This window comes from Plecotus auritus (assembly GCF_963455305.1).
Source record: "Plecotus auritus genome assembly, chromosome: 6".
Lineage (NCBI taxonomy): Eukaryota > Metazoa > Chordata > Mammalia > Chiroptera > Vespertilionidae > Plecotus > Plecotus auritus.
In genome coordinates this window covers 19,344,684-19,368,593 of record NC_137773.1, presented here as the reverse complement: position 1 = coordinate 19,368,593, position 23,910 = coordinate 19,344,684, and the positions used below count along the sequence as shown (strand labels likewise).

Here is a 23,910-nt window from a genome sequence, read left to right as displayed (position 1 = left end):
ATCATGCTTACTGAGTGACTACTGTGGGTATAATTTTATTCTGGGTTTTTCCAACATGATGAATATTCTCACCTTTAAAATTCAGAATTCACCTAAAAAATATAGAAAAATGGACCTAACTGGTTTGGGTCAGTGGAGAGAGCGTCAGCCTGCGGACTGAAGGGTCCCAGGTTCGATTCTGGTCAAGGGCATGTACCTTGGTTGTGGGCACATCCCCAGTAGGGGGTGTGCAGGAGGCAGCTGATCGATGTTTCTCTCTCATCGATGTTTCTAACTCTCTATCCCTCTCCCTTTCTCTCTGTAAAAATCAATAAAATACTTAAATATATATATATATATATATATATATATATATATATATATATAAAAATGTCTTTCTCAAATGATGACATCAACAGATACTACTTATAAAACATCTCTCCCTCAAACAGGTCTTTAGATAAAAACAAGTACAAAAAGGAGGTCCTCATTCAGGTGGAGGAACCACAAGGTCTTGTTTCCTGATTGTAGGACTAAAAACTTCACATTTGTGCATTAGCACTAATTTTGGATTTGTGGAAACACCTATATGAATTATTGTATATTTCAGATTCCTGTCAATCTGGGTATCTATGCCTAAAAAAAAAAAAATGTATCAAAAGTAAGGAAAAAATAGTTTGTCCAATCTGTTTCCAATGTATTGTATAAAGGAAAAGAAGCCAGGTATTAGTTCATGGAATTTTCTATTTCTTTTAGATCAAATTAATGAAGTCTCTTTTAATCATAGCCTTTGAAGATCTCAATAGTAGGAAGAGAAGCATTTACTCCAATAATAACTGAACATATTACCTATCGAGTTGTTAACTGGAAAGGGGGTAGCACATATTAGGACATAATGGCAAATCTTAAACATCAGAAAATTTAAAGGAAATAGCACCAAAAGAGTAGGTTTCATCAAGAAACTACACCATGTACCAACCTCAAACAGAATAATGAAGCATGTACCATCCAAAACCATCACTATAATCCAATAGGTTTCAAGATGCCCCCTAAATTTACCTATTCGCCTATGAATTAATGTTTATGCTCTTCTCTATCTCTACTGAATCAAATAACTTTTTCTTCATTATATTTTAGGTGTTATTCAGAATTGGTCCTTTTGTCATTTCTGGTGGATGGGGGGAAGCTGATGAGAGAAATGAGGGAGAAAGAAAAGAGGCAGCGTGTCACATTTGGCTATTGAAAGGTCCAATCTAAAACTGGTCAAATTCAGGACTCCAATCTGGATAGACACATACAGAGAGTTACTATTCTGCCTCCACATCTATAACCCTCTTCTTGAAAGAAAAACCTTAGACATGTTTCTAGATCAAAGAGTAAAAGCTACAAACTTTTACAGGTAGTAGGCACTGTGACCAGTTCTAAACCCTCGTCAAGGAGTACCTTGCTCAAGGGATCCAGGTTCAGACACAGCAATGGAACTTGAGGCAATAAATCAGAACTGGAACACCAACTTTATTAACCACAGAAAAACTTTTTCTGAAAATTCAAAACTTGTCACTTTGGGAAAGAGGATATTTGTCTATATAAAGTAATATTTAAAAAATTTTCTGATCACTTTAGAACAGAATATAAGCAGAGCTACATTTTAGTGTTATTGGTATACCTATTTAGCCAAATCTATTTATTTTCCTCCTTGCTTACAAATAGCCTCTTACCCCAAATAAGGCAATTACATAGAAACAGTCTTGACATTGATCTATGTTATGACTTTGCTATTTTTTGGGTCTGAGAAAGCTATTGGGGCTCATGTTTAGACAAAAGGATCAATTGAAAAAATTATTACATTCTATTTAAAGGTTTTAGAAGAGGAGTAGCAGAACTCGCAAAAGTTACCTAAATCGTTAAAAACCATAAGGTTGAAGAACTTTTTAAAAAAGAGTGAATACCAAAATAACTTTTAGGAAAATAACCTTTCAGTCTCTTAAACTGTCAAAGAGAACAAAAAGAAGGCTGAAGATCTAAAGGATAGTTGTATTTATAAACATGCTAAAGAATACATTAAAACAAAAAGAATGAGGAAAAATATACCATGACTAACAGGTTAAATCCTGTGATAATGAACATCATTACTACGGGACTCCACAATCCACTTCAACAATAGTCAATCAACAAAAAACCCATTACTATAAGCGCTTCACACTCCTTTGGAGCTGGCTCTTACCAAATTTATCCTGCATATGGGACATGCATGAAAAACATCTGAAGAGACTCAGAATATCTGCAAACATGGAACTGTTTCTCTAAATGGCACTTATTGGTCTTGAATCCAGTTGAGTAGAGGTCAACAACTTGAAACTTGTCAACTTGGAGAGAGCAATTGTGGGAGAGCAATTTGAAGCCAAACGACACACTGCTATAGTTAACTCGTGTGGCTACAAGTATATTCTATAAGTTTCTCCTCAATGCCAACTATCTGCTGAGAATTAAAGAGCAGATAAAAGTTTCTAACCAATTCCAAGAATTCATGTAATAAAGGGTAATCATTATAGAGTTTACATATACGCAGCTTCTTAAAGCCATAGATTTTATTAAAGAAAGAAGGAAGTGCATGGCATTAATAGATCAAGCACATCAATTCTAGAATACGAAATTAAATACTTTTTCTCTTGCTTAACAGCCAATTATACCCATGACAAAATTGTTAGTGTTCTGCACCATCAAAATACCAATATTTTTACCTGAGTATCCCACTAACCTTTATCTAGAGCTATTATTTTTGAACTTTCTTCTAAAAATTTCTTTTCAAATAATTTATTAATTATAACAACTGGGAAGAACAGTGTGAGAACCTGAATACTTCAGCCAAGCAGTGAAGGCAACAAACTTCCTATAAAACTACTATCCTGCCTGAATTTTTATATACTAAAATAGCCCTTCTCCTTCACTTCTGAAAGAGTACCCAGAATAGAGTGGCATTTCTTGGCCATCACAAGTATCAGGTCAATCTTCTCTGTTCTTCAATGTTCTGACAAAGGCCTCTGGCCCTGCAATTCATGCCTCCGGTAATTCAGTTTTGTTTTCAATGAGCGAGATCTCCAGCACAGGTAAGAGTAGCTGAAAGGCATCCTGAATATAGGAAGCACTATTCGATGCCTGTCAGGATTAAAAAAAAGGAAAAGAAAATACCACAGTCACTTAGAAAATATACCATAAGACAACAACAACAAAAGACTAATTTATATAAATCTAATAGAATCTGTAGCCTGACAAATAAGGGCAGACTTAATCATTTTAGTAAAGTTACAGGGGAAAGAATGATCTAGCACTTAAGAAAATATGAAAGCAGCAACAAAGAATGTCAGCATCTTTTGCCCAACTTGCACAGCAAAAATAATAGGCATTCTTTGGCATCCCACTCAAATTTAGCATTCAAAGCATTTTGGTCAAATACTCAAAGAGGATTTCAGAAGGCTATGAATCTTACACCAATAAGATTTCCAGTCCATTGTGATAACTGTTCTTCCATGGACTCAACACAATCAGTGAACACGAGATAGGTGCTCACAAATGTGAACAAGGGATACTGCTTTTAAAGATGATTACAGTATAGATATATTTCTGACATGTTCTAACCTTCCAGAAGAATAACAGAGAGTTCATTACATTAGGATAAAATGTATAATTTCCAGGACAAGTGTTTCAAATCTGTAAGCAAGAACAACCAACTTAAAATAGCAACAGGGAACCTATATCAAGTGAGTGTACCTATTTTGGAATTACCAATGGCAAGTATTCCTATTTAAACTTCAGTGTGACATTTGATACCGAATTTTCCAGCCAAGAGAGACCTCAGTGACTGACTAGAGAAATCTCTCATTTTGTAAATAAAGATTATGAGATTGCCAAGAAGGTAACTGCCGGGTATAGGGTCATCAGCAAATCAGGGAAGATCCAGGACAAGACTGGGCTTCTAGCATGCAAACTAACCACCAGAGGGCAGTTCCTGTGTTGAGCGTCTGCCTCCTGGTGGTCAGTGCACGTCATAGCAACCAGTTGTTCCTGGTCATTCCACCATTAGAGTCAATTTGCATATTACCCTTTTATTATATAGGATTTCCTCCTCTCCAGATTTTCATAAATGTTTTAAACCGATTATCAAATGTCCAATTGATAACCAAATTAATTTAAAAGATAGAGTTCTTAAAACATGGAATCCAGAAAGCATCACTTATGGGAGCAATATTCCATGATGAGATCCTCTTATACCTCCCTTTTTCATGGATTTAAACAACCCACCTCCTTAAATTTTATGGACTAAGGACCATGTGCACATGACACAACAAAGCAAATTTCCTGACAAGGAAATGACAAAATGTTGTGTGTTGTTTCTAACAAATCTCTGCTTAAGCCTTAGTCCTTTAAGAAGCAGTGCTTGCCTGCTTTTAATTTCCAACTCTTCCTGTTTATCCGCTGGTTTCCAGGGGTATTTTGTTATTGAAAATTGTCCATTAACTGCCAAAGGGTAGTACTAAGTAATGACAGCTTCCTACTTCCTGTGCACTTTACCCAGCAGCTTTTTTATATTTTGTAATTAGTAAACAGGGAATATGCATCAGATACACACCTTTGGGGTCATATATGCATCAATATGGCTAAACTACCAACCGTGTGAAAAAAAAAAGGCCAAAAAATAAAAACTTAAGAAGAGTTAATACAAAATGCCTAAAAGTTAGAGACTTAAAAATATTACTACTAACCTCTAGAAATACTGCAGTAATTAATGGATTAAGGACGTCTGCCTTTTCTTTGACCTAGAATAAAAAATACAGAGTTAAATGCACACAGCAGATTAAAAAAACCAGTAAACATTGTATGATCCCACTTTGAAACATACACACAACATACACATACACACACACCCAAACATAAATGTAAGCATAGAAAAAGTTTGGACTGAGAGAGAACAAAATGTCATATCTGAAGTGCTTTAAACTTTAGCTTTAATTACAACTCTCCAACCGGCTAGCCACAGTCTACTCCTACAATGTGGATGAACCTCAAAAACATTATGCTAAGTGAAAGAAACCAGACACAAAATTCTACAGATTGTATGATCTCATTTGTATTAAATTTCCATAATGGGCAAATCTATAGACAGAAAGAAGATTAGTGTTGCTCAGGGATATAAGAGTATAGAGGCAAAGAAATGACTGTTAATAGTATGAGGTTTTCTGGGAAATAATGAAAATGGTCAAAAATTAGATTATGGTGATGGTTGCACAACTCTATAATATACTATGAAACCAAATGATATGGTATGTACCAGGGGTCCTCAAACTTTTTAAACAGGGGGCCACTTCACTGTCCCTCAGACCGTTGGAGGGCCGGACTATAGTTTAAAAAAAAAACTATGAACAAATTCCTATGCGCACTGCGGGCCCGGGACGAGTTGGCTGCTAAGCAGGACAGGCAGCAGCACCCGGCGGGCCGGATAAATGTCCTCAGTGGGCCTCATGTGGCCTGCGGGCCGTAGTGTGAGGACCCCTGATTGTAAACTATACCTTAATAAAGCTGTTTTCAAAACAAAACAGACATCAGCCCAACAAGAGACATGAATTCTTACCCCAGCAGTTGTTAGGCAGGTGGTAAACTCTTTAGACAAAGAGGACAACTCTTTACACAACACAACCGTCATCCTAGAGAAGAAGGGAGAAAAGTCAGGATGGTTCCTTCTTTTGTTTTTCTTTCACTCTTTCTTTTAATAGGCCATATTTAACAACTGTCAGAAGAGAACAAATCACTCATAGTATTAAATGTGAAAGAAGAAAGCATTTAAAGGGAGGAAGTATGCCTGTCAGCTACCCTATGCATTTGGGGACCCATTTGAATAGGCATCCATGCTACAGGAAGAGAGGTTCACTCCTTGGAAAAACATTTTTCTACAAAATCCTCTAGAAAGCAATATACTTCTCAGGAAAATCAAAGTAAATAACAAAAAATACATTTTAAGGCAACAATACTTACAAAATCCTATGTTCCATTTAGAAATATAGTTAAAATTCATACACATTTATTCAACAAATATTTTTTAAAGTCTTCTTTGTGCCAGGTTCTAAGCCCTGGAGATATATCAGTAAACAAGCAAAGTCACAGTTTTCATGGATTCTAACTTACTTGCTTATTAAGGGGGGAGACTATATAAGTATATATAGATGGACAGATGTGTGTATATGTAGGTATCCTATATAATAGAAGGCTAATATGCAAATTGAATGAATGGCAGAACGACTGGTCACTATGACGCGCACTGACCACCAGGGGGCAGATGCTCAATGCAGGAGCTGCCCCTTGGTGGTCAGTGTGCTCCCACAGGGGGAGCGCCGCTCAGCCAGAAGCTGGGCTCACAGCTGGCGAGTGCAGCGGCGGTGGTGGGAGCCTCTACCACCTCCGTGGTAGCGCTAAGGATGTCCAACTGCCAGCTTAGGCCCGCTCCCTGCAGGGAGTGGGTCTAAGCCATCAGTTGGACATCCCCTGAGGGCTCCCAGACTGCGAGAGGGCGCAAGCTGGGCTGAGGGACCCCCCCCCACTGAGTGCACCAATTTCATGTATCGGGCCTCTAATATATGTATATGTATACTTACATACACAGATATATAAACACATCCATATATTCATTTTTATCCTATAAAATAAAACCCTAATATGCAAACCGACTGAACAGCAGAACGACCAGTTGCTATGATGCACACTGACCACCAGAGGACAGACGCTCAACACAGGAGCTGCCCCCTGGTGGTCAGTGCACTCCCACGGGGGGGGGGGGGGGGGGAGAGGGCACTGCTCAGCCAGAAGCCGGGCTCACATCTGGCAAGCGCAGTGGCAGTAGCAGGAGTCTCTCCTGCCTCTGCGGAAGCATTAAGGAGCAGCGAGCCGAGCAGTAAGGAGCAGCGAGCCGAGCAGTAAGGAGCAGCGAGCAGGCGGTAAGGAGCGAGGGGTCCTGGACTGCGAGAGGAATCCCAGACTGTGAGAGGGATGTCCTCCAAGGGGTCCTGGACTGCAAGAGGGTGTAGGCCGGGCTGAGGGGATCCCCTCCCCCCCAGTGCACAAATTTCACGCACTGGGCCTCTAGTATATATAAAAATATATACATACACACACCATATACACTAAATGGTGATATGAGCTAAGAAAATAAAGCAAGTAAAAGATTAGAAAATAGGAGAAGATGTTATTTTAGACTGGGTGGTAAAGAAAGCAGCATTTGAGTGGAAACTTGAATTCTGTGAGGGAGTGAGTCACGATTGAAAGAGCATTCCAAGCAGTAGAAATAGCCATTTTTCCATAGAACAGGCTGGCGTGGAATTCTGAGTCCCCCATCCTAAGGCTGTTCAAGATAAATTCAGGCCCCCCCTATTACAGAGGGGCATCAAAACCATAGGTGAAGAAGAGGTCTGGAGAATATCAAGGGCCCCTCCCAATCCTAGTACACTGGACACTCTCTCAGATATTTTTTTCCAATGAAAATTCTCATTGTTTAATTAAGAGATTTCTGTATTTACAAATAGGTCTTTTTTTTTCCTCCTGTGACTATCTACATTCTATTATTTTTGAAATTTTTGTTCAAAATCAGCAAGTGTGAAAGAAGGGCAAATGCAGGAGGCAACCAGACAATGTGTCTCTCTCATATCGATGTTTCTCTCTGTCTCCCAGCCTCCATCCATTCCTCCCTTTCACTCTCTCTAAAAAATCAATGGGAAAAAATATCCTCAGGTGAGAATTAACAAAACAAAACAAAACAACAAAAATAACCTGGGTAGATTATTTAACCTCTCCTGACTCTGCATTTTTTTTACTTTTAAAGCTGGAACAATCATCTAGGGTTGTTGTAAAAATTAAAAATGATACATGTAAATCCCTTAGCATGATGCCTGGCGTATAATTAGCACTCAATAACTTAATTATCCAGAAATGAGATTCTTAGAACTATTTTCTATTTTTACATATGTAAAATTCTATTCCTAGTAGGACCAATAATCTGAGAACTAGTTTTCAGAGTATAAAGTAGTTAATAAAAGGGCAGAATTTTAATGTAGTTTTATGGCAGTGAAAAAGAAACATCACACTTGGCTATCCAACTAACTAAAACCTAAAATGAACAAAACCTGAAGTATGTGAATGGTACAGTGTGAATAGTATCTTGCTGAAAGTTTTTAAAACTTTGGAAATAAGCCCAGAAAACTCTTTCAGTAATATGCATCACTTACAAGGATACTTATTACACTTACTGGGAAAGGGTTCTGCTTCTTTCTATAGCTGTCACTTCCTGCTTCCGACCATGCAGAACGAGAGCTGCTGTTTTGTGAAACAATTCAATTGAGCAGGCAGTCATTTCGGCTAGGCTCCGGATTGCAAATGCATGGATATCCTGGATGAAAAATAAAAAAGCACAGGTGATTTTTTTTAATCTCAGAGGAAATGACATCACCTTACTTCTCTCACACTGAAGGATTCAATACCTTTAAACCTCTTCTTCCATAGTAATAATATAACTTTACAGCTGGACTCACTGCTGTAAAAACAGAGGCTGCCCTGAAGTTAGATGCGACCATGTGACTAAGTTTTCAACAAAAGATTTAGATAAAGCATCTTGTGGCAGCTTCTGGAAACCCTCATAACACCACACATGTACCTTTTATCTCTTTCTTCACTCTTTTCTGTCCTATAGTCTGGAACTAAGATGTTACAACTGAAAACACTAGAAATTATGGATAAGAGTGCAACAAAATACAAAGTCCCTGACTGCAATACCCCCGCATCTCAAATCCTTAAAAAAAAACAAAACCGTATTTGCTTTGGTTACCTCTATTGAATTTTTATTGATTTGCTCAGTTTTTTCTCCTTCCAACTGTTTTTCTCCTTCCTTCTCTTCTAATGGCTTCTCCAGAGATGTCCTGATCCATTCACAGGCTGTATTTCTTGCCTAAATAAGAAAAAGATTATTGTCCATCAACAATTCAATTCAGCTTACCAAGATTACTGTGCACTGACCAAGAACATGTTAGCATCATGGAAGTTGGTGCTTTTGTTCTCATCCGAACATAATACCTAGTTTTTCAGTACTTAACTTACTAGAACCCTCTACACCACCTAACACTGCTGTCCACTCATGCCTTCTTGAATTCTCTCATCCTTAGGCTTTTTTAAAAATGAGGTCTAACTTACACACAGCAAAGTGCACAAATCTTCAGAGCACAGCTCAAGAAATGTTTGCATGTACATATGCCTATGTTATCTGTGACCCAGGTCAAGATAAAGAACATTCCCATCAGCCCTAGCCGGTTTGGCTCAGTGGATAGCACGTCGGCCTCGGACTGAAGGGTGTTGGGTTCAATTTCGATCAAGGGCACATGCCCGGGTTGTGGGCTCCATCCCCAGAAGGGGGCGTGCAGGAAGCAGCTGGTCAATGATTCTCTCATCATTAAATGTTTCTCTCTCCCCCTCTCCCTTCCTCTCTGAAATCAATAAAAATATATATTTTTTTAAATAATAATTTTTAAAAATAAAAAATATTTGAAAAACAAAAAGAACATTCCCATCACCCTAGCTGGTCCCCCATACCCCTTCCTAGTCAGTACTGCTCAAAAGGAGTCCCCCTACCCCTACCCAAAGGAAACCATTCTTCTGTCTCACTATAACTTAATTTTACCTGTTCTTAAAATGAATATAAATGGAATCATAAGTATGCTCTAATTTGTGTCCAGTTTCTTAAGCAAAACATACTGCCTGTTAGATTTATCCACATAGTTGCTGTGTGTATGAGCAGTTCATTCTTATTTATTGCTGTGTAGTATTTCATTTTATACATACACCACAATTTACCAATTCTGATAATGGCCATTTGGGAGTTTCTAATTTTCTTTAACTTTTGTAATACACTATCTTCTGGTTTTCCCCCACCCTTATCAGCATGTCTCCTTGACCTCCTTTGGCTGCCCCTCGAACATCATTTCCTGGCCTTGGCTCTCTTGTCTCACCCCGCCTCCCTCTCCTCTCCACTCACCCTACTGCAGTAATTTTAAATACTCCCTACCTCCTGCTGACTCCTAAATCTTTGTTTTCCAGCACTGACTGCTCTTGAAAACAACATATTCCAACTGCCTGCTGGACATTTGAATCAGAATATTCTACAGACATATCACATATAACATGTACAAAATTTGAATTGCCTTTCTCTCCCAAAAATTTTAATCCTTTTATTCCCCAGAGCTTTAGAGGAACAATGATATATCAGTCACCCAAGCCAAAATATGTGAGCCATCTTAGAATTTTCCCTTCCCAATCAATCACCAAGATGGTCTGATTCTACCCTAACTATTTCTCCAATCAGTCCCTCCTCTATTACCACCTCTTGATTTCAGATCCACTTTGTGGCTATAGCACTCTGGTCTCCCTGCTTCTGATCTGGCTCATCTTCCATAATGCTACCAGTGATCTACCTGAGCCCAGAGCTGACCATTCCTCTTCTCTTCACTGGTTCCCCATCAACCAGATCACGCTCTTTCAAATTATTTTAAGAAGTCCCTTTAAGGATCAATACATGGGGCTATCAGCTCTCCCTGACCTGGAAGCAATGTGTTCCTGCTGCTAACTGGTCCTGCAATGTTTCTGAGATTGGGAAAGGTGGGTGAAGAAGCAGCAAGCAGCCCAAGACCCAGTGAATAGTGTCCCATGAGCTGACACTGACATATATGCTATGTGGGTACTGCTATGGAAACAGCCCTCCCTACCCACTCTGAACTTTGACTAAAGTCTCTCCATGTTCCAGATATGTAAAGACAGCTCAAGTATCACTGCCTAGGCCATGAACTCTCACATTTACACAAGCTAAATGGTCATTATATTAGTCACTGTGTTCTAGGAAATGGCAACCTCCAGCTTCCTAAGGGCAGAGGCCACATCCCATTATCTCTGAAACATTCAGAGCCCTGGGGACAGTTAAAACCTCACTAGAGGCTAACCCCTTGGTGTCATCAAGGCTGGTGAGCACTGCCGACTTTGGCTGACCAACTCTGTGACCTAATTTAAGTTTTCAGACAATCAAAACATTCCAAATGAGCCAAAACTGGTTTGGCTCAGTGGATAGAGCGTCGGCCTGCGGACTGAAGGGTCCCGGGTTCGATTCCGGTCAAGGGCATGTACCTTGGTTGCGGGCACATCCCCAGTGGGAGGTGTGCAGGAGGCAGCTGATCGATGTTTCTCTCTCATCGATGTTTCTAGCTCTCTGTCCCTCTCCCTTCCTCTATATTTAAAAAAAAAAAAACAACATTCCAAATGAAAACAGATAAGGATGGCAGATGTGTGTGTTCCAGGGGAAGGAAGGGGATGCAAATGTGAGTCCAATATGTTAACCTGTGAAAGCAAGAGGCAGGCAAAAGGTGTGGAACTCAGAATATACCCTCCATCTTGGTGGCATCCTTGCCAAGAACTTACAATCTTACCTTCTTTATCCACTTCTAAATCCAAACAAGTTAAAAAAAAAAAATCACCAAGAAGTAGTCACTTACCCTGGCAAGTTTCTCTGGTTTGGAGGAGACATGCAGCTGGGAAAATAGCTCTGTTATCTCTTTGGTAAACTCTTCATCCCCTAAAAAAAAAAAGTCCCATGTAAAACACTGCAGAAAGAGGGGTGAGGATCACAGGGATGGGAAGGGGGGTGCACAAGGAGGACAAGAAAAGGAATGGTAATAGCAACAGCAGCATCCTATCTAATAGAGGGAATATGCTAATTGACCCTCACACTGTTGCAAAGATGGCGGCACCCACAGCCAATAAGGAGGAAATATGCTAATTGACTGTCCTGCCCTCAAAGATGGCGGCGCCCAGTCCCCTCAGCCCCCCAACCACCCAGGTCAGCTCGAAGCGCAGGCAAGCCTTGGATGGCGGCTGCCCAGCTGGCCAGGGCCACCCGAGGCTCAGATAACCAGGGCTGGCCGAGGCTTGCGCTGACGGCAATGGCAGCAGCAGAGGTGTGATGGGGCGTCACCTTCCCCTGATCGCTGGGTTGCCTCCCACCTCTGAGGGCTCCCGAACTGTGAGAGGGGGCAGGCTGGGTTGAGGGACCCCCCCTCCAGTGCATGAATTTTCATGCACCGGGCCTCTAGTGTGTGTGTGTGTGTGTGTGTGTGTGTGTGTGTATGTGTGTGTGTGCATATATATATAAATGCGCATATGTATACATATATGTGTATATATGTATATATATATATATGAAAGAAGAGGGGTACAATGAAGCTAGGAAGTAAGCAGGATCCAGGTAATAAAGGGCCTAATAAATCATGGTGAGGTATTCAAACTTAAACAGAGACAGATATGTCCAATTTAACTTTTAGAAAAATCACTTCAGCTCCTGAGGGTGGGCAGGGTGAATTGAAAGGGGAACAGGAAGGGAGACAGGAAGGCTAAGGCAATAATCCAGGATCTGGGTAAAAATTAATGGTGGACAAAAAGGAAGAGGAAAAGGGATTCCAAAATGCTAGAAGGATGGTAAGGAAGCTGTTGGAAGGGCCTGGCAGGAGATGATAGGGAACATGGAATACTCATACTTGAGAAATATACATGCAAACAGGTGGGTCAAGATTAAAAACCAATCAACACATACAAACAAATGGCAGAAAATGCTCTTTTCCTCTCTACTCATCTAAATCCTATCCACTATCCCCTTGGAAGCCCACCCCAAGGACTCTGTACCACAGAATGCAGAGACAACTCTTGTACACATAAGTCTTCTGGCACCAACAATCTGTATGAGTCTTTCTTAGACAGCATTTCATGTTTCATCAGCGCAAATTATTATTGCTTCATAGCAGCTTTTTCTCCAAAATTCTTAGGAAAAAAATTCCATCTTGGCTTTTCTCTCTCCATCTGTTATTCTTTTGTCCTTCTTTTATCATTCAAGAAAGAGAATTCAAATGCTTTAGTGATCCCAGGTATAATATGGTTTTAGGAAAAGCTGATCTCATTAAATGATACAACTGTAAATAATATAAGTCATAAAAACAACTCTTAATGATATCTTACTGTCTAAAAACCTAAAACTTGGCTTTTAGGCAGGCATTCTGTTTTCTCAGTTAAAGCTCAAATTTATGTAGGTGAATCCATACTGGGATGCATGCACCCCAAGAGGTTCACAAAATAATCCAATAGAAGAGGTGGAACTTTTAATTTATAGACATTTATCTCATTCTTTTTAAAATTCTATTTAAGGTATACTTTAGAATATAAATAATATATTATTATAGTAGTATCTATGCATAATTTACAAATATTCAAATATAGATATATTAGGTCTAAGTGCTCAAAAAACTCTTATTGCTAAGAGTTGATCAAAAAGTGTTTGGAGATCACTGTCATGTACTCCCCACAGACCTGAGTATAAAAAGTAGTTGTTGCATTAGAATAAAAGTGTGTAAGGATGGGAAGGAAGACAGCTAGTGCTTTGGAGGGACTCAGGAGAAAGGGTAACATTCCCCAAGCAGGAAGTCTCCTTCCAAAGTGGAAGGATCATTGTGTTAAGATAGAGAGGGCTAAGGATGTTGATAGAAATCAAAAATGACCAATATCACCAGAACCAGGTTCTGTGGTTTTCTCTCCCCTCTGCTACCACCACTTTTTTTTTTTTTTTTTTACCAAGTTTATTGAGATATAATTAAATGCCAAGGTCAGTGCTGCAATCTCAACCAAATGGGGAGGGCTATTAGGAAGGAGGGCATGCAGCACTCCACTGCTATCTTTGTGGAGTCCTGATCTGTGGCAAAGAGGTAGAAGAGAAAAATAACACATTATATCCTTCCCACTCAGATGCTAGGTTTTCATATTACCTTTTTTATCTTCTTCCTCTTCCTCAGAGAACTCTGGTAGGAAAAATGCTTCTTTCAGCTGCTCCAATTCAAATTTTAGAGTCTCTAATTCTTCTCCACTTAGAGAATTAAGAATAGATTTCACCTAAATCAATATAATATAATAAGTTGTGGGAGTATAAAAAAGAAAAACATTCTCAAGTGGAGAAGAGGCTATAGATCTAATTAAAATCAAAATTATGAGCTCACCAGCCAACACAACCTATTCCTTAAGAACCTTAACACAACAGACTGGTCATTACAGAAAGGTAGAATGTGTACTTCCAAAAATAATATAAGACAGAAATGTCTGGAAATGAAGCAGTCTTGAATTAAAAGCTAACAGGTAACTGTATCCAAATTGGCAGTTTAAGCCAAAGAAACTTAAAAAAAAAAAAAAGATCAAGGTGAAGAAAAATAGCAAGTGTGCTATTAAGAGTTCTTTGCTAATCTCTCCTTTTTTGTTTAAATTTTAAAAAATAACACTTGGCTTATTCTATTTCCAGCAGTTAGTTCAAACATTAGTTTTTAGTCTGTTTTGGCCTGGTATTCTGAGTCTCAAGCCTCCATCTGAAACACATTTCATCCTCCAACTGTACAAAAAGAAAAGGAACTATGCAGCATTCCTTTGCTTGGCGACTATTCCAGCTGAAATTTTGGTTTAGAATTACCTTTACTTCACTTTCTCGGGAAAGCATCTCCAGAGCTTCTAGATGTGAAAGGCCTTGAAATTCATCAAAGAGTACCCCGTAATGCGTTTTCCTGTCTGTTTCTATGGTAACCTCATTTGTGGTCCACTGTTCTTCCTTCTCCTTCGCCTCTCTTAAAACCTGAAGAGATAGAGGCATTACATTGCAAGTAATGAGAGCTCAAGGGTGAGATGGGTAACAGTATAGAGAACTACTCTTTTTTTCTTGGCACTGTGATTCAAATCTCATAGGCTCAGGAGCAGCAGGGGGAAATGATCACACATAATTCGATTCCAGACAGGGTAAATAACACCCTAGGAACCAGGTGTTTCTCTGAAAGTAGTTTAAACATTAATCTAATAAACACTCTGAAAGGACTTGGCATCTTACACTGCACTGACAGGAGGCCCCTGCAGAAAGGAAAGAGGAGAAAAAAAAGAGCTGGGAAGTTTTCTAAGCATTAGAGCTCTCCCTTCCCTCTTAACCTCCCCCCTACCCCAGGCCCCTTCCCCCCCCCCCCCCCCCCGCCACGCCATACACACAAAAAAATGCCTTAATTTTACAAATCATTAAAAATTCTTCAAAAGGAAATGCTAGCAATGTCCCAAGTTACCATAGGCAAAAATATACAGATCAACAAAGAAATAGGAAACAAATAGGTAAAGGCAGTACCTGAGACAGTGTAGAATTCCGGTGCATCAGACCCTTGGTTCTTTTAAATCCAGGATCCCCTTCTGCTATTACATCCATTGTCTTTTTCCCAATGAATTCTAAGGCATCCAAACCCCCAGTGATAACCGTCTTTCCCTAGGAAACAAATGCAACCTCATTACAATAATACTGAAAAAGACACCTGCATGTTTTGACTACATGAAATAGTGGCTTATACCAAGCATTGGCAAAAAAGTAGAGCAACTGAAACAATCATACACCGCTTGTGCGAATATAAATTGGTATAACCACTTTGGGAAACTGTAATTATCTACTACAGCTGAACCTATGACTATCCTATGATCCAGCAATTCCACATATGGTTACATACTTAACAGAAATTTGTACAGAGGTTCATCAAAAGACATATAAGAATGCTCACAGCAGCCTTTTTGTAAAAGCTAAAAACTAGAATCTACCCCAATACTCACCAACCTGTGGAATGAGTAAATGTGACACAGGCACACAATGAAACACAACAAAGAAAATACAATACTGTACACACACTTTACCATGGATAAATCATACAAACATAATGTTGAGTGAAAGAAGCCAGATACAACAGAGTACATTCTGTATGACTCCATAAGAGCAGGCAAAATTTATCTACGACGGTAGATGTCAGGATTGTGATTATCTTGGTAGGCAAGAACAGGAGGCACAGATGACTGGGAAACAGCACAGGGGGGACATCTGATGTACCATCATGTCGTTTCTTAATCTGAATGTGTTCATGCTGTGAAAATTCAAACTGAACACTTAGGCCTTCAATTTTCTGTAAATGTGTTATACTTCAATAAAAGTTAAAATTAAAAAGTATTAGCTATCTAAATTCACATAGAAAAGATATTAAGCTTTAATGTTTCTATCCCTGAGCAGTGTGGCTCAGTTGGTTGGGTGTCATCCTGTACACCAAAAGGTTACTGGTTCAATTCCCAGTCAGGGCACATGTCCAGGTTAAGGGTTTGATCCCTGGTAGGGGGCATGCAGGAGACAGCCTACTGATGTATCCCTCTCACATTGATGTTTCTCGCTCCCTTTTCCTTCCTCTCCTCTAAGAATCAATTAAAAAAAATCTTTTTAAAAAGTGTTTCTCATCATATAGTTTTACAAGTATCCATCATAAATATATTTCTCCTTTGCCTAAAAGATGCAATTATGAGACCAATATTTTTGTAAAGCAGAGTTTTCTAGGGCTACCAAACTAAGAATTCCTATTCCATAAAATGTTACACATACTTCCTCTCTGTTACATTTAACCTCCTGCTCCCACCTTTACTCCTTTAGAGTTTTCAAGTACCTGTAATTCTACCCTTAAGATCAAAGTGATTTGGAATGCGAATTAGTTCCCATGGCTTTTCAAGGACGAGGGAGAGAGACAAGATTCCATTGTAATCTTGGAAGGAAGCAGGCCACCTTATACTCACTGTGCTCTGAACAGCAGTAGAGATAGTCGAGAATACATCAAGTGCTCCAGTCACCGGGGAGGAGTTTTCATTCTCTTTGGCATTTGTCTCTCCTACAGGAGGTAGAGAAGTGATCCATAAATGGTTTTGCTTTGTTAGCATCTATGTGAATTTTTTAAAAATTAGACCCTACTTCCCACATGAAAGGTATTAGTGTGTGTGTTTTTTTTGGTTTATTAAACTATTTGCCTATTTTAAAATGAAAAGATAGCTTTTTTTCTTTTTCATTTAATTTCAAAAATAAATCCAATCTACTACTATATGATCCCATTTACGGGATCTTCTGGACAAAATAAACTATCGAGTTAGAAAGAGATCAGTGGTTGCCAAGAGCTGAGAGTAGGTTTACGCATTAGGGGACTTTGGGGGAAATGATGAAAATATTATTTTATCTTGATTTCCTATGTATAGAAAATATTCTCTATCTGTATAATCACAATGGACTGTGTAAACCAGGGGTCTTCAAACTTTTTAAACAGGGGGCCAGTTCACTGTCCCTCAGACCGTTGGAGGGCCGGACTATAGTTTAAAAAAAAAACTATGAACAAATTCCTATGCGCACTGCGGACCCGGGACGAGTCGGCTGCTAAGCAGGACAGGCAGCGGCACCCGGAGGGCCGGATAAATGTCCTCGGTGGGCCGCATGTGGCCCGCGGGCCTTAGTTTGAGGATGCCTGGTGTAAACAGTGTAAACAGGATTGCATGCTTGTCAAAACATATAAAACTATATACCTAAAAAGAGTAAACTTGCCTGCTGGTATTGCTCAGTGGTTGAGTGTCGACCCATGAATCAGGAGGTCACGGTCTGATTCCTGGTCAGAGCACGTGCCCGGGTTGCAGGCTCAATCCCCAGTAGGGGGCATACAGGAGGCAGCCGATCAATAATTCTCTCTCACTGAAGTTTCTATCCCTCTCTCCCTCTCCCTTCCTCTCTCTGAAATCAATAAATACATTTTTTTAAGAAGAACCCCACATTTTAAAAATCCAAGCACAAAAATATACACCCCCAAAAGTAACACATTAAAATATTTTTTCATACCATGATAGTTTCAAAATCAGCTAACTCTTATTGGACTTTTACTAATTGTGCCAATCAATATGATGGGCAATTTTCACATTCTATGTTCAAGAACTTATTTATTTAAGGTTTATAAAAGTCCTTTGAGATATAAAATATCATCCCATTGCATAGATGAAGTGAAGTGAAGAGACACATGAGTGGTGAAAAGACACAGACCTCTGTCAGCCAAAGACTCAACTGCCTTTCTCACCAGTCCCATTATCCCCTGAATATCAGAGGCTCAATAATTTTCTACTAAAAAATGAGCTCAACCACTTCATGTTGATCCATAATTCTATGTCTTACTGTTTCCATATACTGACCTGCTGCATACTGGACCTCATTTGAAATTTCACTGGGACTAGGGATTCCAAGGGAAATCTCTGCCTTCTCAATGACATTTGAAATACCTTGTCCTAACAAGAAAAATGATAACATTTTTATATTTAAATATTACTTGCAATTAGTCACCAAAACTGAAGAAACAAACCAAAAATTAAATCCATACATTGTTAATTTCATACAGCTACAGAACATGTTATTTGGATCTTACATAATCTTTGGAAATGTATCCTTATCAAAAGAGAAAAAAATGGTTCATTATCACCAAAGAATAGTTTTATATTAACAAATCCTAAACATCAACCTTCTAAGGAGGAAATGCTGTAAACTCTAGTGGCTGTGTAAATCAGCCCATCAATACTAAAGCATCCTCAAACTATAAAGTAAACATAAAAATTACTAACAAATCTCTTTTAACCCAGATCTTCAGCAACATACACATAAAAATTAATAAAAATAACTGATGGCCTTACCTACTGTGGCTACTGTAGCTGAGGCTGAGGAAAGTAAGGACTTGCCCCAGCTGCCCCAATAGCCCCATCCAGTCTGGGGTTCATCTTTGGAAACAGTCTCCTAATTTTCCCAGTAGCCAGAAAAACAAAAGGCAAAAGAAAAATTTAAAAATTAGAGGAAAATAAGAGTGTATAGACAAGGCATCTAATTTGTAGCCAAAAGTATGGGCAAACGAATACACATTATTTGGCTAAAAAAATGTATTGTTTGACTGACAGAGATGAACATAACCTGCATGTAAGCACCACACCACAAAGACAACTACTCATAAAGGCATTTATAAACCTGAGAAAATGATGTTTTATGCTTATAAAAGGAAATAGGTGCAATTCTAAACTGGCATTGATTCTAAATTATTCTTAACCCTAACATTTTTTAACCTCAATTTGTAATAGATACTCTACTTTGCCTGCAGACTGTGATGCCTGAACAGGAAGAACTTCTGAAGTCTCCTGGTCACTGGAAGGTTTGGACTCTGGTCTTTTCCGAGTAGAAACTATAGGTTCTGGTTTACTCTCTGGCTTGATACTTTGGTCGACAGACTCAGAATTCTTGGCTGGCTCAGAGTTCTCATCTTCAGGGATGGGGGTTGCTTCAGTTATCACTGGCGTCTCAATATCATCTTTATCTGACATGATTAGATCATTGCCTGGTAAAATAAAAGCCCAAGAACACATTAATTATATAGGTTTTTCAGGTATAAACTATTTGTTTCAACCTTTTATTTTGAGATTATCATAGACTCACATGCAGGTAAGAAATAATACAAAGAAACCTCATTCAGTTTCCCCCAATGGTTAACAATTAGTATAACTATAGTATAATATCACAACCAGGATATTGATAGAAACAATCAACTGACTTTACTCAGATTTCACCAGTTTTATATGCACTCATTCGTGCACGTGTAATTAGTTCTATAAAAATTTATCACATGTATAGATTTCTGTGACCAGTGGTCAGCAAACTCATTAGTCAACAGAGCCAAATATCAACAGTACAACGATTGAAATTTCTTTTGAGAGCCAAATTTTTTTAACTTAAACGTCTTCTAACACCACTTCTTCAAAGTAGACTCGCCCAGGCCGTGGTATTTTGTGGAAGAGCCACACTCAAGAGGCCAAAGAGCAGCAGTTTGCTGGCCACGGTGTGACCATCACCAAGTCAGGATACAGAAACGTTCAATCACAACATTTGGGTTATTCTTTTTTAGCCACATCCCATCCTCTTCCAATCTCATAGCAACCAATGATCTGTTCATCTCTATGATTTTGTCATTTCAAGATGTGATTTAAATGCAATCACAGACTACGTAAGCTTTTGAGATCAACTTTTTTCACTAGCATAAGACCCTCAAGATTCATCCAAGTTGTTGTATCAATAGCTTCTCCTTTTTATTGACAAGTAGTATTCCTTAATAAGGAAGTATCTCAGTTTGTTTCACCATTTACCTGTTGTTTACAGTTTGAGGCTATTACAACCATTGGTAATTATTTAATCTTATAAGAAACTATCATACTTTTCTTTAAAAATGTATTTTATTGATTTTTTACAGAGAGGAAGGGAGAGGAATAGAGTTAGAAACATCGATGAGAGAGAAACATCAATCAGCTGCCTCCTGCACTCCTCCTATTGGGATGTGCCCGCGACCAAGGTACATGCCCTTAACCGAAATCGAACCTGGGACCTTTCAGTCTGCAGGCCAACGCTCTATCCACTGAGCCAAACCGGTTAGGGCTGTCATACTCTTTTCCAAAATAGCATTCCCACCAGCAATGTATGAGTGATCATGTTTCTCTGCACTCTTACCAGAATTTGCTGGTATTATTTTTTTATTTGAGCCATTCTGAAAGGTGTGTGATACTTTAAGTTGCATTCCTCAAATCAATAATGGTATTGAACATCTTTTCATGTGCTCATTTGCCATCTATATATCCTCTTCAGTGAAATATCTATTTATATTTTTTGCTCATTTTCTAATTGGATATTTTTCTTTTACTGTTGAGTTTTGAGAGCTCCTTTTATATTCTAGATTCAAGTCTTTTGTCAGATACGTGGTCTGCAAATATTTTAACCCATTTATAGATTATCTCTTCATCCTCTTTAAAAGCAAAACTTTTTCATTTCAATGAGGGCCAATTTATCAACTTTTCCTTTTACTGACTGTCATTTTTTTTAAATGTTAGTCATTAATCATTCCTACCATAAATTTTCAGAGAAATTATGAAATCCAAGCCATCAGGTAGTATTTACATCAGACTAACTACTGAATGGCAATGTTAACCAATTCAATTCCTTCCAGAAGTATAGCTCTTAAACAATTAAAACCAAGATATTAGTGTTTTCCCAACAAGCAGATGCTGCTAGTTTACAGGATAACCAAATATCACCAGGGAAGATACAAATGTATGCAATATATACATACATATAAACATACACACACAGATACACACACAATGAGACCTTAGGTATGTACAAGCACAGATTTTGTACCAATATATACTAAGTGCAGACCCAATCCAGACCATAAAAATGTTCCTAATGTACTAGAAAAGAAAGACATATTAACAATTAAGACAGCTTAGAAGGCCCTAGCCCAGTGGTCAGCAAACTGCGGCTCGCGAGCCATATGCGGCTCTTTGGCCCCTTGAGTGTGGCTCTTCCACAAAATACCACAGCCTGGGCGAGTCTTTTGAAGAAGTGGCGTTAGAAGTTTAAAAAATTTGGCTCTCCAAAGAAATTTCAATCATTGTACTGTTGATACTTGGCTCTGTTGACTAATGAGTTTGCCGACCACCGCCCTAGCCAGTTTGGCTCAATGGATAGAGAGTTGGCCTGTGGACTGAAGGGTCTGATTCCTGTCAAGGGCACATGCCCAGGCTGTGGGCTCGATCCCCAGTAGGGGGCGTGCAGGAGGCAGCCAACCAATGATTTTCTCTCATCATTCATGTTTCAACCTATCTCTTCCTCTCCCTTTCTCTCTCTGAAATAAAAAAATATTTAATTTTTTTTAAAAAAGACAGCTTGAAAGGAGCACTATACTAAAAGAACAGAGAGAGCGAAGTCTGCTAGAAACGGAGAATAACATTCATGGACAACATATAAAATAGACATAGAATACTGGCCACAAACTGGGATTTTTGATTGCCAAATACAGCCTACAAATGTTTTTACTTGGCTTGCAGTGTTTAAACAATTGTTAATATTAATTGCTAACATCTAAAACTTAAAGTTTGTATACAAATAGATTTCTAACTTCCCTTGTCTTGCAACACTGGGCCTACATTCGACCTGGTAATAACTAGCTTATAGCAAATAGTTGCTGGGATATTTTAGACAGGGTCCTGCTCTCTAGTTCTCCACAATCTCCAGTGGATTCAATCTGACTGTTTATGTGACCTGATTAACCCCTATCGGCATCTGAGCTTGCAACACCTGCCTGAAAGGGCACTTAGCATTTTGACAGATGAAGATGCCAATGAGAGAATTCAAGGGTATGGAAACAAAACATGGGAAAGCTCAAAGGTCAGAGGTGTGACAGTATGAAATATGCAGTAGTAAATATGGCAGGGAGAAGGTGGGAAGGCATAGGCTAGAAAGGTAGATTTATACAACACCATGGAGCCTAGATAATATGGTTATATTATACTAGAGGCCTGATGCATGAAATTCGTACAAGAGTAGGCCTTCCTTCCCCCAGCTGCCGGCACGGGCTTCCCTCTGGCACCAGGGACCCCAGCTTCCCTCACAGCCCTGGCTTCGTCCAGAAGGTCATCCAGAAGGACATCTGGTCTAATTAGCATATTATGCTTTTATTATTATAGATACATACATTATACATTCCCAAAACACATAGAAAAAAAAAAACAATCTAGATACAACTACCCATAGACATACAAACCAAGTTTGAAATATTCATTCATTCATTTACTTGCAAACACTTAAGTACCTACTAGTTACCAAGTCCTGGAGATTGAGAAATAAAGATACAATTTCTGCACCCCACTTACTCCAAGGGTCAAATGGGATGACTACACAGTTCTTGCATAAAATTCAATTAATGTTCTGTGTAGTTGAATATGTACTTTTTAAACTATCTTTTAACTCTCCTTAGGCTCTCTCCAAATTGCAACGTATAGTAACAGTAATATATATTTCAAATACAGCATACTATGCATAGTATATATAGTATACATACTACACATAGCATATGTACTACATAATCTATATAATTTTGCAAAAGACTGGAAGGACATACTCTAAAATACTAGACACTGGCTATCGCTACTCTTTCTATTGTATATCAAAGATTTAATGATATTTGAGCTAGGTGGAAGAGAAGTTTTTGTGATGCTGGCTGTTCATGTTTTTATAAGTTTTCCAAGTATTCTGTAGGAAGTGTTCTATTTGCATAATTGGAGGTGAAAGACTCAAAGGACTGGGCCATTACAAGCAGAACTAAATGGCTGAGTCATATATTTTGACAGTAAAAATATATACAGCTTATTTATATATATATGTACTTCTCCACATTATCTTGGAGAACTTCCAGCCACACATTTACCAAAATGGAAGGTTTGGCTTAGTAACTAAGAGCACAGGCTCTGGAGTTGGAGCGACTTGCTTCCAGCTCCGTACTGCAGTGATTGTGAGAAAGCGAGTTCACCCGTCTGTCTCCGTTTCCTCGTCTGTAAATGCGGCTGGGAATACCTACTGGGCAGGGATCCTATAAAGATTAAGTGACACGGTGTGTGCGAGGGGCTTGGAACAGAAACTGGCCCATAACCGGTCGTGGGTAACGTCTTGCTGTTAGTACTTGTGGTGCTGGTTGTTTACACCATTGCAATCGTTATTAACAGGCTCTTCTAGACGGACAGACGTGCGCTCTCACTTCCTCCCACAAACAAGATCTCCAAAAGGGAGAACTAGTGTAAACGCAAGCGCTAAGTTGACGAATTCGTCCACAACGAATTTTCCTCCCACAAACGTAGCGCTTCAATGACTACAGCGCTTCCACAGCCTCAGCGTCCAGCCGCGAGGTGGCCGCCCCCCAGCCGCAGACCGCTTCCCCCCCGACCCCAGAGACCCGGGCCGCGCGGTCCGACTCCGGGACCCCGCACCCGACCAGACTCCTCCCGGGAAGCCCCGCACCGGGCCGGCTGCCACCCTCACCGCCGCCACAGCTGCCGACGCGCCGCTCCTACTACCCCGGAAGTACTCCTTCAGCCCGGAGACAGCCTCGCCTTCTCGAG

The 23,910-nt window shown here is 39.3% G+C and overlaps 1 protein-coding gene across 2 annotated transcripts; it reads right to left on the bottom strand.

The window, feature by feature from the left end:
* Positions 1-707: 707 nt before the first annotated feature.
* On the bottom strand, positions 708-23,897 carry FAM114A2 (family with sequence similarity 114 member A2). 2 transcript variants are annotated; one of them, XM_080676001.1, is made up of 14 exons: positions 23,831-23,897; positions 19,063-19,307; positions 18,619-18,718; positions 18,127-18,219; positions 16,705-16,796; positions 15,239-15,373; positions 14,549-14,707; positions 13,860-13,983; positions 11,547-11,626; positions 8,843-8,962; positions 8,268-8,407; positions 5,606-5,678; positions 4,740-4,793; positions 708-3,135 (listed from the first exon to the last, which is right to left on the bottom strand). In XM_080676001.1, exons 2-14 carry the CDS (start codon positions 19,291-19,293, stop codon positions 3,034-3,036), a joined length of 1,503 nt encoding a protein of 500 aa, XP_080532127.1. In that variant the 5' UTR covers positions 19,294-19,307; positions 23,831-23,897; the 3' UTR covers positions 708-3,033. The 2 variants fall into 2 exon arrangements, with proteins under 2 accessions (XP_080532127.1, XP_080532128.1); XM_080676002.1 differs by having other exon boundaries at positions 1,467-3,135; positions 23,810-23,887.
* Positions 23,898-23,910: the final 13 nt, after the last annotated feature.